The 16,500-nt window shown below is 34.3% G+C and overlaps 1 protein-coding gene across 1 annotated transcript in view; it reads right to left on the bottom strand.

Moving 5' to 3' along the window:
* Positions 1-13,665, bottom strand: part of LOC113498608 (Down syndrome cell adhesion molecule-like protein 1 homolog) — an 89,318-nt gene extending 75,653 nt beyond the window's left edge. Inside the window, exons 1-2 of the mRNA XM_026878686.1 lie at positions 12,961-13,665; positions 6,669-6,715 (exon numbers count right to left, since the gene is read on the bottom strand). Of these exons, the coding sequence (XP_026734487.1) occupies positions 6,669-6,705 (37 nt within the window). The 5' untranslated portion in view covers positions 6,706-6,715; positions 12,961-13,665. The remainder of the gene's footprint in view (positions 1-6,668; positions 6,716-12,960) is intronic.
* Between the last annotated feature and the right edge of the window lie 2,835 nt (positions 13,666-16,500).

The raw sequence follows: 16,500 nt of genomic DNA, 5'->3' as shown, positions 1-16,500 counted from the left end.
TTTCTAACAAACAAATAGTTACTATTCCTTTTCTTTCCCTACAATAATAGTAGGTACTAATTAAAAAAAACGCCTAAACGAACACCGTTTTCCTGTTAATTTAAGGAAATATAAGGAAGTTGTGTCTATACAGCTGTTATGTTTCCATTAGGGAGCGAGGCGGCTCCGAGCTGCCCATCAACTGAAAACGGAGGTCTATTCTAACTCCGGTGTCATGTTAGCTTAAAGAGGTTAGTTACAAATGTAATAAGTATGAACTGATGGCCTAGCTAGACAATATAAGGTTTTCGAAAAAAAAGTATAAAGTTTCAAATTTAGAATGATATCGTGTTTTCGAATAGTTATTTAGTATTCAATTCGAAATTTGAGTGATTTGACAGCTTCCGCGGTTGGAAAAAAATTATATAACTTGACACACAGTATAAACTGGATAATCTTATTATATATTATAACATTCCCGTGTCACGATGTTAGTTACGCGTACCGTACTCCTCCGAAACGGCTTAACCGATTTTTACCAAATTTTATAATATGCGTATTTGGTAGGTCTGAGAATCGACTAACGTCTATTTTTCATACCCCTAAGTCCCCTGAACTAATTCATTTTTGGACGATTTTTTTTATTGTGGCCTTAAAAAATGCATACAACTAGAAAAAAATCATTAGGCAAAACAACGATTGCTGCGTCAGCTAGTAATAGATATAAACTGAATGATAAGTGTACAGATATAAGTGAAATCATAGTATGAAAACTTATTGCATTAGTCTTTCAAACAGCCAATGGTTATAGATAAAATCAATGTTGCAAAAAAGGAAACGAAAAGTTCTAATGGACTTATGAAACAATTTTCTATCTACGTAATCTAGAGATGTGGTGCCTCCATCGTCCGTTCATAGATTGTCAAGTAAAAATAAAATAAAACCGATGAAGTTAGATGTCTTGTTTACAGGAAAAAGGAGATTGTATTTTATTTCTCCGGTAATACTTAGTAATGGTCTTTTAAGAGGAGAAAATAGAATCTCGTATCAACGTACATATTTAATAGGAAAGAGGTAGTATTCTTGGACATTTCTCTCTGGACTTAATGGGTTTTTTCAGCTAGGTATTTACTGTTAGTTGTATACTCTATATTTATTTACTTTCATGAGTCTCTTTGTCTGTTATCAGATCTTGCTTAGTAATATTTGACGAGTACTTTGATCCATAGAAAGAAACTAGTCTAAAAGCTTTTTAAAAAGTATGTTTTGACTAGTAACGTTATTTGTCAGTATGACAAAAATCACAATGAAAATAATTTGAAAGAAAAGAAAATATATATTTATTTGTGCTAAAAAAGTGACGCATACACACAAAAACAAATAAATTAAAATAGAAAATAGAAGGGGGAAAATATGCGTCATATTAACACAAAACGGCCGATGCTCAGCATAATGCTGAGACCCTACACAAGTCAGAGCCCCAGCGCTGATTTTCAGCACCAGCCGAATTTCCTTACAGTAGGCGAGTGACGAGAAAATTACCTTTATAATGTGCACAATATGTTGATTAAGTTATTGACCGTGAAAAAGGTATTTAAACATATTAGTAACATCGGTTACAAGCAATTATTACCAAAAATAATATCATAAATTTTAATATTGGATAATGTCTAACACATCTTGTAGACGAAAAAAGTCGAACATATACGTTAAATTTGAAAATACGTAACATTGGAGTGTGTTAGCATAATATACCTAATAAGGTTCTGTACCTTTCAGGCCTTGAAACAAACAGCTGTAGGCCACATAAATACTTTTTACAGCCAAACCGCGAACAATATATTTTTTATTTTCTTTTTAGTGCCAGTCATATTTTTTCGTATTGCTTGCGAGAATATTGTTCTGGCATTATAATCGCTGAGTAGGTACTAAAGTGATGATACTTATAAGACATAATAATTTAAATAAAACTTGAGACATAATACCCTAGCTAAAGTGGTTTTGTAAGGTCAGTGATAAAGGTAGGTTATTAAATTGAATACCCTTTGTGGTACATCACAAAAGGTATACAATTTTAGGATACTATGTTAATAGGATACAAACACATACGCTAAGCTGTCTGTCACCAGGGTTTATCTTTGAAACCGAGTGTTTACCGAAGTGTAACCCGATTGAAAGAAAGCTGAAATTTTCTCGGAGAATGTATGTCTGTTCCCATTATTGCAACACATAAAATCAAATCTGAGCAACGAAAGCAAGTTTGGTAAGGTTGTTAGGTGACCATTTTGTTAGTTTTTCATTCTTCTATTCATCCGATAAACAGTGTCGCAAAATAGACTCGCACTTCACCATTTAATTTCTATGTTGATAAATTATAAATCACTAAGACCTATTTAAGCACCTTTGCCTTTCTTAAAACACAAAAGAAACAGATATTGCCAATTTCTATGGACCCAGATCTCTAGACAAGATATACTGACTTAAAAATCTTAGAAAGTAAGTATTTTTACAAAAAAGAGTAAGTAATATTCAACGTCCACAGTATCAGCAACGGAATCTTGATAACAGAATCACTTGCGAACGCTTTACGTGAACCCTAATTAGATTTGATTAACATCTCACGCCAGAGTTCATCCGAAGAGGTGCCAAGATACTTGACAAATTGAACCGTGGAACATAATCCCAGCTATTATGTAAGAAACTCGTTATAGCCACACATCGGACAGATAGCTGTGGAATATGAACAATATGAAAAGAGCATTTCGGGGAATGTGTGATGTGCGTGTGATGAGTTGATATTAGAAAAATAAAATAAAATCTTGTACCGACTGGTTTTTTCAAGAAAAGACTGATAGAGAGAGACTGAGAAAGCCGCGTAGTACCTAAAGCGTAGTCCGTGATGTGTTGTGGGTTCCACCACGTAAGAACATTATTGTTAGATAGTTAAATCGAATTAATTAAGAGTGACATTTCAAAACAGAGGTTTCAAATTTGAGGTACTGTTTCCTTTGCACCACGCGTCTGTCATCTTCAGAATATCGTATGGTTGATGAACAACCTGGAGACTAACTGTTAGCCATTTTACATTGAATTATCGAGAAATACCAGTAAAAAATCAAAAGAATTAATTAATCAAGACAATTGCAATGACTAGAGCTCAATAACCTTTCAATTAATTTAAGTATTTATCCAACAAAACTCGTAGCCAATAAAAAGACAATCTTTCCGCGATGAGAACGACAGAATTTCGCACATGATAAATGCGGACGTTAAACCTCTTTTAGTTGTTTGTCAAATGAAACATCCTCTAACTCATGTCGCCCTAGTACTTTCAGATGTCTCCTCCAGTAAAAACAAAGCTCCGTTATAAAACTTTTGATGTAGATAGATGGATTGTAAATGTGTTTTTAAGGGTTTTTTTGTTCAGAAACTTTCTCGATATGTTTCCCAAAGTTTTCTTAATAATTTTAACCAAGAGGGATTTAGACGAAGTTTTAGTAGTGTCCGTTGAAACTTTTTGATGTTGCAATCTAGAGTGACGCTGGCAAATTATAACAAAGCTTGGGTCCAAAGGGAGATAACTTAGTCCGCTTAAAACTAATGAAAAAATAACGGAATTCTTTATGATGTTTATATATTTAACGGAATAGTTCGGCAGCATTGTGTTTTGTTTATTATTAAATTAGTTGATCATTAGGTAAAGTCAAAACAACGGTAAAAATAATCTAATATTTTAAAAACGTACTCTTATTAATGAAGAACAAAAGTATTCGATCAGAAAATAAAACGACAAACTGTCCAAAATACTAATCTAATGAAAATTAAGATAACTTAATTCCCCAGTCTAAACAATCACAAGAATGTAGCTTTGTTATGAAAAGGGTAAAACAGAATGAAGTCCCTTCGGCGAGAGGGTAATAATGGGTCGCCCGAAGAAACAACACCCATTACATTTATTACTTATTCTTTATTATCTATTTTGTCATTAACTTTTGTCTTTTGATGTTATTGAAATAAATAATCACTTTCTTTGTGTAAAATGTAATTCAATTCGTTTTTAAAATTAAATCTTACTCTTTTAGGTGTGATGTGCATATAGACATGAACTTACAAAGTTTCAAATAGCTTGGTGGTTACAATCTTTCCTGGGTTTTTAACTGATAACTCAATAATAAAAATAATTGATAATAAAATAACCTCAATCTTTTTAAACGATTTTTTCTTCTTTTTTTGTCTGCAAACTTCAAAAGTATTTCCTATTTACACATTACCGTAACAAGCGTTTACCCAAAAAAAAATAGGTCAAAGCACGTTATTTTCGTGCCCGTCAATTTTCATTAAAATCTCGCTTATCCGACATCCAGGATAAAAAAAAATCGTCATGAAAACGTTCTCGTAGCTAAATTGTTCCCTTGTTCAGAAATATGAAACGGCGTTCAGTAGAGAGACAATTTGTCGGCAGTGATCGCTCGTGCTTACCCTACTCGACTTCGAAGCCTGGAAAGCCCTCAGTTCCAATTAATCGTTTAATTGCAATGTAACAGGACAAAACTACCTGTTAAACTGATACGCCAATTTACTTAGTATTGGATCCACGCACTTTGCCTGAGTGGTTCATCGTTTTTGAGCTCCGAAAAAGGATGTATCGTATCCCGAGGGCACTGTATAAGTGAGTAAGGGTTTCGGAAGGTGGGAAGCAATATCTTCTGTGTACTGTAATAAGAACACTACAGTAAGCAATCTGTCTGCCAGCACAATATTTATTGCGAATTCCCGGAGGACAACTTGTTATGAGTCGATGTCTGAGACTGGTAACGTTTGGCAAACTGATTTCAGGTAATTTCTTTATTTCAAACTGATACAATATATATTATACTCAATATATTAATAAAAATAAAACACATGAAGTAATTCCACATTAGAAATCCGAAAGAAAAATGTGTGGCCGAAAATCCCGAATTAAAAAAAGAAAAACGAGAAAGTTTGACAACACGTGATGTTTCACTACGGTCTGAATGGAACTCAAAACTCAAGCCCGTATCCTCTTTGTAAATAGACACTCATCATGAATTTCAGAGTTCTCATTTACTTGCCTACAACATAACTCGGGATCTCGGGGTACAAATGTGAAATTATACTAAAACAGCAGAAAATTAATTCTGGGCCACTTTAAATGTAACACGAACGTTTTCTAATTAAAATTTCGTCATTCAAACGCAATTTACACCTGGCGAGAAAAACCCGGTTTTTTACTAATTCCATTACCAAGTGGGGTTAGATTTAAAATAAACGCTAGTCTGGGTCCAGGCTTTGATTGAATTGTATAAAGCGTTCAAGCTTCCCTCATGGTGTTTATTCAGTATCGTTAGACTAACTAGGACCTCGACGAGACGGGACTTTTTATCGCCTCTGTTCGTCAAGAAGGCGAGGGTGAAGGTAGGTAACGGCATGTACCTTAGGTGTTTTTTTTTTAAAGAACTTTTGTGACGCAATAAATTACTTAAATTGGTATAGTCACGCATTTTTATGAGGTTCGACTATATAGTTTCAGATGCGGCGACAGTGTCGTTGCTTGCTGCTCGTAAGTTTCTGATACTTTGCGGCATTGACCTTTATCATAATACTCGTTAAGTCAAATTGCAATCGCCACCAATTTCTTGCGAATATTGGAATTCAAGTAAAAACAGAAATTGAAATTTATATTTGGTTGCAAATGCTATTTATTGTGTAATTACCAATGATATCATCTCTTTAAAAATTCAAATTATATTTTTGTAGAAAAACGAATCAAGTTCCAGTAAAAAGTACGAATTAATAATTTCAACCTAAGCCATAAAGGAAGTAGTTCTTAATTGGTCTTAATTTGTTTCCATAAAAAAGTCATCAAGTTTTTCTCAGTGGTTGTATGTTTTTATTGTTAAAACAATATTTTTTTTTCTCATTCTGCCTTTATCGAGACAAAGAACAACAAAATCATATACAACCTATTTTTTCATACTTTATTCAATATTGACACGCGTCTCATTATTTATTATTATGTAGGCAACATGAGGTAATCGCGAACGTGCCTTCGCATCGGTGCACGAAAATGTGGCTCTGTGCATTGTAGCCACTTGTAAGCTGGCATACACTGTAATATACACGTATTTCAAATATTAGGTCAGCGAAATATAGAGGTAAAGCCCAAAACAAGTGGTCTTCGTACAGGTTTTTGAACATACGAGAAGAATTCAGCATTATTTTTTGCTGAAATTAAGTTATAATGTTTGTTCATAATAACATTTTCTCTATAGGTACCTTAGCTTCCCAAGATTACCAAATAGACTAATCTATTTTGGAGATCAGTGTTAGCACTTCTAATAATGAATTGTGTTAATTACTTATTTAATAACGAGATGTTTCGTACAGAACCGAAGTCTTTAAATGAACTGTCGCCGCATCGGCTCATGATTAAGGACTATCCCGATAAATACGCGTGAGTAAACCGTAACTAAATAACTAATTATGAATGCGCATCAAGAAAGTTGTTATCATAAAGTAAATAGTGACACCGAGTGTATCAATTTAGCAAAATAAATCATCTCACAAGTACAATTATTGGATAGCGAACTTTGCAGCAAGAATTCAATTTGTACTAAAATGTTTTGCGGTAACAAGTTAAAGAAATATGACGCCGTCCAGTTGCTTACCGAGCAGTATGGTAGCTATAAGCAGTATCGGCTTCATCTTGGTATATCTGAAAACAGAAAACAATATTAGTTATTTAATACTTAAATAATCATCGAATACTTACAAATTACTCATTAACACAGAAGAATAACGTTTACGTGATACAATGGACAAATTTAAACTCTTAGTCAGTGCTAGGTAGCTTAGTTGGTAAAGTGATTGGGGCGCTTAGCCTGGACTTGCAGGTTTGGGTCCTGGCTGTTTTAAATCTTGCCATTGTGTTGTTTCAGTTTTAAATACATTGCCTGTCCTATGCCGTTACTGAACATTTAAATCATGCTACATTGCATTTATTTAAACAGAATTACTTCCGAATGAAGGAAATTAATCCTTGTGTCTTAAATGTTTGCAAAACACACTTTTACACAGAGAACTAACTTGCACACGACATCCAGACTAAGAAAAAGTATTCGTGGATCACCGAAATTCTTTTCCTTCGCGGGTATAGAACCCGTGACACGTTATACTGACTGGGTTTGTCTTGGTGGCCTATACCACTTTGCTATCCGTGCTGTTACAAAGTTTATTTTCATAAAAGCATAAACTAAATGGATATAGTCACTAACGGCAGTAAAACGCGTTTACCTGCACAAGTGCGCGTGTAAGAATGATAAATATGTGCAGTTAAAGCGTCGCACACGGTTTCTGTAACGTGGAAATACAACTAATTGCGTCTAAATGTCGACTAAAATTAGTTCAATGTTAAATTATATTGTTATTTTATTTAGTTTTTGTAACACGAAACACGAAGGAACTCGTTATGACATAGATGTTAATCCATCCACAAACCGACCGTATCAAATGTAGCTTAACTTTTGATCGATCGACTGGTCCCTACTAATATTATAAATGCGAAAGTAACTCTGTCTATCTGTCTGTCTGTTACGCTTTCACGTCTAAACTAGTGAACTGATTTTAATGAAATTTGGTACAGAGATAGAGTTGACCTGTTTACTGACCTGTTCCTTTTTTAATGCGTTAAACCCATGAACTACCTTTCCAATTTAAAAAAAAACATTCAATGTTAAGTAGCTCGTATATTGTGAAAGACTATATGTATACTATCACGCTATTATTATATGTAGTAGAGCAGTACTGAAATACATATGTGGCTAAAACGGAGAACAGATTTAAGCACACTAAAGCAATTAATAGAATCTTAAAAAATCTTTTATTATAATTATATTCATATCCACTGGAACAAAGTTGCACGCAACAGCTAGTATTAAAATAAGTTAACTGCCGCCAGCATACGTGGCAGTGTCACGTATATAATTGACAAATTATAAATTGTGTGTTTTCTTGATCAAAAAAGCCGTATTATCTTAGAAGACGCCGGTAAAATATCATCTGATTAATTGATTTATGCTCGTTTATAAAGTACATATAAACCTACCAACTTTGTTTTTTCATTAATAAACATTAATAGCGAGACACTAAATATAATCAAAAGATGACCTCACGTCAATCAAGCCTCGTTAAAAAGTACCTCTTATTCAAATCATCTTGACATAAACTTGACCTTATTAAAACAAGACAACTTTACAATACTACAGTAAAGATCAAGTTAATTTAGCCTTTAGGTGGTCAATGGGATTTTGATGTGATCTAAATTAGCTATTCGACCGACGTATTACCCTTCTTCCTATTTAATACAAATATTATAAACTGGAAAGTTTGTATGTATGGATGATTGTTCCTCTTTCACGCGAAAACCACTAAACACATTTAAAGGAAACTTGGTACACAGATAGTTTATTACCAGGATTAATACATAGGATAGTTTTTCCCAATTTATGTTCCCGTGACTGAACTATAAGATTATTAAGACATTTAATAACGACTCAAGAAATTTCCCTTCATATTTTAGAAATACTATTCCCACTTCCTCCGTGACTGTTGCAACTGTGGAAGAGAGAAAGCACTATGAATGGTATAACTTTGTCACTTTCCTATAACAGCAACAGAGATATTGTTACGCCCTCTGGCTTATCAAATAAATCGTGCTTCGAGTACTGAAAATAGATTTAGCGGAGATTCGTTTTACATTTAACAGAATTAAATTCGATATCTATGTTCAGATGTTTGAATATTCCAGATCAATTTGTTTGTTATTTATTATTCGATTACTATCTTAATTAATTTAGATTTTGTTTATTCGATACTTGTCAAAAAGATTAAATTACAGAGGCGTCGCTGAAAGCAATAAGAATGTGAAATCGTTAAAATTAGGCAGAGAATAAATGGAATTAATGTTGCTTTGTTTTTGCTGGGATTTTTTTTATAAGTAAGTAGTATCTATATTATTCAAATTCAAATCATTTGTTTTCCAATAAATATAGTGGAAATAACTTAATTGTTGTACTAGCACATCCTACCATGACAAAACAAATTAGAAAACTTCGTCAATCCTTTGCTCATTTTAAGTAATTTGACCCTTTTATCTTTACATCTTTCAAAGTTTGAGATAAAGTAGTTTTCTGTAAATTACTATTATAAGTTGCGTCTAAATACCCCATTAACTTAAGTTATTAAAGAAAGCCGAACAAATTATTATAGCTGTAGTATCTACTAAATCAAAGTTACCGAAACTTTATCTGCGAATAAATCAAAACGAGTTAAGTGAGATAGGAAAGAATTCGTAAATAGGTCGGCCGCAAATCCCGGTAGGCCGAAGCAATCATAATTAGAGCGAACTTACGAAAAACATCACTAAACTTCATATTACGGTCAAATATTTTTACCATCAAAGGAAATGAAATCGATTAATATTTGTAGGCAGGATGGAATATTAATAAGTCAATAAATACAGCCTATTAAAGTCCACTGCTGGGCATAGGATTCAGCTGAGTGGGGTTTGGCCTAGTCTCCATGATGCAGGCTAGTGGATAAATTGCCGTTATAACTTAGTTATTAAACAAAACACAGTTGCCCTTTCTTCTATATCTTTGCTTTCCTTAGTCTCAACAACACTCACGGGACGAGAGGAACAGGTTCTATTTGACAACAAAAGCCGACGGCAGTACGAAAAATAATCTTTATCATTCTTAGATACTATCTCCCGACAAATAATGAATGGTGGAAAAGTGAGGAAATATGTTTAGTAAGTAATAAATGCAATCTGAAATCGCTAACCCGCAAGGGTGCTAGCAAGATGAATGATCGGTCTTTCTGTATTCGAGATCTTGCTTAGGACATTTACTGGCCAGTATGCATTTACCAGAATGGTAAACTATGGGTCAAGAAAGGAGGTTTTAAGTGGTTTTACCACCACGTCTCAAAGCTATATTATCTAAGCTGGGACGCTACCACAAACACCATTACATTTCTTTAAAACGTTGAGGTAGGCCACAAACAGAGCGAAGATAATTATGATGAAACAGCAAGGTTATTTATGACGTAACATTTTTAGAAATTAATGAAGTGACTGGGGATGAAAATTTATGAAATCAATTGACCTTTACCGAAATCGAGATCGATTTTATCGGTTTCAGATAACCAGAATATATAATAATTTCTATATCAATCTTATACACAAATTGAAGTCGACAATATGAATATTATTCATTGTCAAAAATGTGATTTCGAATACTGAATATTCGATCATTATTCAGATAAAATTGGATATTTATCATAACATCTCCCGTTATACGTCATCAGTGTTGGAGTTTTCTTGACCGAGGGCCTAATTTTTATCTCTCTCTATCTTACAATATGATTATGGCAGTTTAAGAACGGAGACGGCGCATTTTGATCGTGGAGGACGTCTTGCATCCATACCTACATGTCTAACTTAAAAAATAAACACTTTGTTGATAGGTTCTATTCTCGCATGTTAACTACAGTATATTTTAGTTTTAATATAAAACCCGGCTCGATATTCTTGAAGAAATAATCGACATTAAGTAAAACTAATTTTGAATGCGCGGATAGCCGAGTGGTAGGGGTCACCATGAGAAAGAGGCGTCGTGTCGCTGGTTCGCGCCCTGCGTAGGACGAATTGTAATATTTGAAATTTAAAAAATTGTTTAAAATATGTAACATTTAAGGTATGTAGATAAACGTTATAACAAATATATAGGTAATATTTTATTAACCATTCCCTTAAACATAAATTAGCACAAAAGTATTTTTGACGCTACGGTAAAATGAAATAATTCTACAAAACCCTAACGCGTAATACTTTTTATCTTTCATAGATAGAAGGTAAAAAGTCTGGATAAAACACATTCGATTTTAAATTTTTTTCGTCCTTTAGTCTGTGTCTGTCGAGTCTGTAATGGACGTCGGTCAATCCAAGTACGTTTTTTCACATCTAAAAATAACGAAACCTACTAAAATTTTAATTTGTTCGGCGGCTTAGTCGACCTCTCTTATTCAAAAACTCTGAAATAATATTCGCTAAATTGCATTCTTTAGAAGATCTTTTAATATTAATAAACCGTCGGCGCTAAAGAATTTCAATCTCTTATTTAAAGAAAAACGGATCAAAGATTATCTCACAAAAGTTTTTGTGTAATGAGACCGCTTTATGATAAATATAAACAGCCATTTAAAAGTGTTTATTCTTAAACTTTGACGGTTAATAATATACTGAAACCTCCTTTTGAATAAACTTTCCTTATAACTTAGTTTACTCATTGTCTTAAACTGCTTGCGCGGAATCCTAGGAGGAGCAATCATCATCCTAGCCTTTCACAACTACGTTGAGGTTGGCTTCTAGTCTAAGCGGATGCTGCTAAATATGTGTTTTACTAAGAGCAACTGCATATCTGACCTCCTCAACGGTCAACACGATTACCCCTTAAGACCGTTTACCAGATTTTCTAGTTTCCGATTACCCGTAACGAATGTCAAAGTTGTATAAATAACAACCGGGACCCCACAGTATAAAGTGCCTTCCAAAACATGGAGAAACTCGTTATGTCATAGAGCTATTCACGGACAAACCGTATCAAACTCAGCCTGATCTTAACCACTACTTCCTTTAACATTAATTTGTACTATTATGGGTTGTAATTGTTCTAATTACTACCCATAATTGAGTAGTAGTTCTTCAACCTATCCAAATTGACGAGTTTGATCCATCCGCGTCATGGAGACTGAATCTTAAAGTCAAATATTTATACTAACATACCAAATCCCGACGGTATTCAAGTCAAAGCAAAAATACACAAGACCACAGAGCTTAATTAAAAAATTTCGGTAATATTCAAATATTCCCCAACTTTCCTTAACAGTGTTATTAAAAACAACACGAATTATTAAAAAAATACCAACGGCATACCAAAAGTTTTGGTAATTTCGTTACTTTTGTTCATTTAATCTCAGTTTAATGACATAAAAGGAAGCGTAATTATTGTTAATTTTAAAGGGCTTACTATGTTTAATAAGCTCGTTTTAACAGCGGCGGCATTTATTTGCGGGGCGCGGACTAATTTGACTGTCACTTGTTTGTGCTCCAACAAAACAAATCGGTATAGCTGGGCTTAATATTCCTTCTCATTATTCAGCGGCTGGAGGAGGTCAAAATTGAATTCGATTGATGGATGGCTTTCGACCTTTTTTGTATGATTTGAAAAGTTTTGTACCGCTAGATTTTTAATTGTGCTTGTTATCGGTTTAAAAAGTTATTATTATAAGTTTCATTATCGGTTGAGTTATTAACATAAATCTGTATCTAAATTAAACCCTTTGAGTTTTACTGAAAATAAATGGGTTAAATACCTATTTAGACGTGATTGTCTATTAGATCGTCCAGTATCATGGCTTTTGTAAAAGTTTTATTTTTAAATTTGACTAAAGTTCACAATTCGTCATAATCTGCCGTTAAATTGATGATTTCATGAAAAGACGTAGCAGCGTAGTAGTGATATTTATATTGCTTTCTATTTTAATATTTTTTAAACCGGTTGAGTGCACAAGTATTTAATTTTGTAAAAAGGTTGATAACAAAGTTTCGACCAATATCTTTCTTTTTATCACTTATAATAAATATATACCAAATAAACGATATTTGTATATTTCTACGTCAACAAGCTCATAACTTTGTAAGTTACTGATAAACAAAACTTTTATACTTTCTTATAACTTGAAAAACTAAGTAATGGGAATGTTCAAATGTTAGAAACAAGTTCAAGTGCCTGCCAAACACTTCCAGTAAATTAAAAAAGGTTGTAAAACGTAGTATACAGCCTCCCTTATTATTCATAATAAGCAAGGGAACTTCTATAAACTTTTGTAAACACTTACCAAGTTGAGAAAAGTTCCGTCGAACAACCGCGTGACGGAAAAACTTGAGTCGTAACACAAAAACACTGTATTTAAAGAAATTTACTCATAGAAGTACTTTTTAAAAGATGAGATGTTCATTTGCCATCGTTCCGGGAGAAACTGGCGCGAAGTCGCGAGTCTGGCGAGCTCAGCGAGAGAGCACGCCGCCACCGGTCCGAGGCTCGCGCGCGACTGAGGCGAGCGCAGCGCCGTCGCGCGCTCACATCTATTTTATATAAACGGCTTTATATACCGATTTATATATTTACCCGCACTCATACATATTTAACTTTTTTCCCATTTCACGTCGTTTATTCCCGTATGTAAGGCTCGCGGCCAGCGTAGGTGCTGCGCGTGTGTGCGCCGCCGAAGCCGAACCAAACGAACGCGCTTCTATTTACGTGTTTTTAGAAAGGGTAAAGCTTTTATACCTTTCCTTTCTACTATTTCGCTCTGTAGTTGAGCGCAATGCTCTGAATGCCGACCCACGAAATATTTCGCTTCGATTTATGAGTTTCATTTTTGTGAGTTATCTTTTTTTTCGGTTGAAATGTTTCGCCAATTTCTATCTGCGATTTCGTTTAGCTTATGACCGAACATGAAACTTTTCCTTTTCCTTTCAAGATACAACAAAGAAAACAAGGGTCTGAAGAAAATTTTTGTGTGAAATGTAGCCAATATATTATTAGGTTTATATAGATCATTTGATAACGATACGTACCTACCGGACCGATATGTCCAGCGTCCGCGCTCAGCAGCCTATTCTGTCGGCGTCGACGTCATTTCAAATTTACGACAGTTGTGGTGTGGTGGTTGCAAGCGCAGCGATATCGGCTTGAAATTCGAGTAGTGAGTGAGTACGGCGTGAGCATAGAGTGAGTATAGAGCCAGTGCACGTTGCAGGGCGACGCATCGATCACTCTTTATTACGATCCACCGTCGCTCTCCATACTGCCGGTAATCGATTGCATGTCGGTCTTTTTTTATTAATTTTACATTTCCCATTTATTGCTTCGGACTTTATTTTGTTTGTTCTGCCGTCCGGTGATCTGTTTCGTGGTGCGCACATTTTATAGAATGCATTTTTAATACGTTTACCAGCATCACATATTCCTGTGAACTGCTGTAATTGGCACATCGTTTAAGGGAGATAGATCGTGAGAGGATTATTCCGTCGCGTTTTTTACTACTTTTTAGTCGAAACCTTTCAGTCTCTTCGTAGAGGGAGGTTTTAAGCTGGAAAATGGGGTTTTCAATCGTGTTTTAGAATTAAGTAGTTTTGATAAACCTTTTTGACTGGGAAGTTATGTAAAGATTTGACACCATTCGGGAAATTTACTGAAGTCTAGTACTTGGGGTTCAAATAACGATATATTGAAACACAAAAATGTAGTTGCACAGTCACGCTAAATACGTTACACTGTGTGATTTTATTTTATATAAAGAAATAAACAAAGCAGAAGTTTGCCGACACACAAAGTCTGTACTTACAATACAAGAGGCTGTCCAAAATGTTTAAGCCCCGGACACGCAGCGGCAGTGTCGCGGTTTTGGCAACTGCCTCTCTTTGCCTCTTTCTAATGGTATTACCAGACAAAACTAAATTTTATTGAATGCGACAAAATAATTTAGTACAATTAAGTCTTTTTATTTGACACAAAGGTTCGAGAAAGTCTGTATAATTACTAAGGCCTTTGTCTATTTTTTTATCTAGCCAGTTTTGTTTCAGATAGCCGATAAGCGACGAGTCACGGGTTTAATACCCGCATAGGACAGTCGTTTATGTGATCCACTAATGCTTGTCCTGAGTCTGGTTCTTTGGACTTGAGATATGTTTGAGAAACGTTGAATGACACAAGGATGAAATTCTTTAAGGCAGGAGTAGCGTTTTTCCACGTTTTTATAGGTTTACACACATTTCTTGTTGTTTCTTTGTTTGTCTGTATGTTTCAATGGAGTGATTTTTAAAGTATTTTCCGATAAGTTATCAGGCTTTCCTCTTTTTTAGGACATTTCAAAACGTGGGTTTGTAAATATATAAATTTTCTCAAGAACTCTTTACGCGTCATAGCGTTTAGTTTTCAATCATGTGGTAGAGTCCTTAGTTGCACGCAAGAAAACCTACTTACTTCCTTCTCTTACGGCTTTAGTCGTATCGTTTGTTATTTATTACGAGCCACACTTAGAAATATGTGTTGCTCGGAAGTTTAGTGTTATAAATAGCTGCACTGTGAGTTCGGCCCGAGGCACTATTGTTTAAGTAGTGTTTTAATGTTGATTCCGATTCCAATTGCTATTTATTTTAAGTGTTGTTTATGTTGTATAGGTAATTTTTGATTTGTAAGACAGCCTTTGCGGTTCTGAAAAGAGCCATTCGCGCCTTAATGTGCAAAACAAAATGGAAAAAAATAAAAGAGCTGTCAAGAATTTTGTTTTATGCCACAACTTTTAATTTGTACTTTTTTGTTCTGTGGAGTGGTTTATTCTATTTTTATTTTAGCAGTAAAGTTTAACAGCTAGTTAAATGTTAATACTAATATTTTACGTCAGACCTCTTTTAACTTGAAAAACATACATGATATTACAGTGATTAAGAACGATTTTCAGTTAATAAACCAAATATGTATAACTCCTTTCCGTTATAGTATTTGAGATGGCCGATGGCCGATGTATCTCTTTATATCGTTCAATACTTATTACATATTACTTATTAATAACATTTGCATGAGTAACGATGATTTTAGTAAAATATCAACACAAATGAAACAAAACCTAAGCGCCTGATAAGTACAACACATCATCAATACAATATGTTAATCGCGACATCCTATTTCTTCCCGTGACGAGGAAATAAAATACCTGCAACATTAGAAAACATCTTTACCATGATTCGTGCGTATTAAACTCCAAACATACAAACTCCTTACACGTGCGGAAACAAACGTGATAATGACGAAAAGTTTATTGTAAATGTCGAAATGGTAAAAATATGATAAAGATACAACTTTCGGCTGATTTCCTATCCAAAAGTTCAAACACCGTGGAAGTTCCTACCGTGGATGTAGACAGCACAAAATCTTATTTCCCTCGATTTTATTATGTAAATTTCTTTAACTTGTACGTACTTTTGTTACGTGCAAACAAGTGTTTCTCCCCTCGCAAACTAAGTGTTTTTCGCGAAAAAGTAAAAATATTTTTATTCTCACACTTAAATAAATATTTTTATTTGTATTTCCAATGATGTACTGTATTTTTTGAAGCGAGTATTGCTTCCTTTCGAGTGCTACGGTTCTACGGTGCTACGGTTCTACAATGGCTACGGAGCTACAACCAGCTACGCCTGACTGAACTCGAAACTGTTCTACGCCTCATGCACTTGTCTACGGATACAAAATAGTCTTATGGTTTGTTTACACTTACGAATGGTTACTATATTTATTTACGTATAGAATATTATGTCTTATTTATTGATTTACTAATTACTCGGCAGTTGTTCTAAGCCATAATAAGCTTAATAGT

The sequence above is a fragment of the Trichoplusia ni genome, chromosome 11, assembly GCF_003590095.1.
Source record: "Trichoplusia ni isolate ovarian cell line Hi5 chromosome 11, tn1, whole genome shotgun sequence".
NCBI lineage: Eukaryota > Metazoa > Arthropoda > Insecta > Lepidoptera > Noctuidae > Trichoplusia > Trichoplusia ni.
Note: the sequence above shows the minus strand (reverse complement) of the source record. Positions and strands in the feature narration are given on the sequence as shown.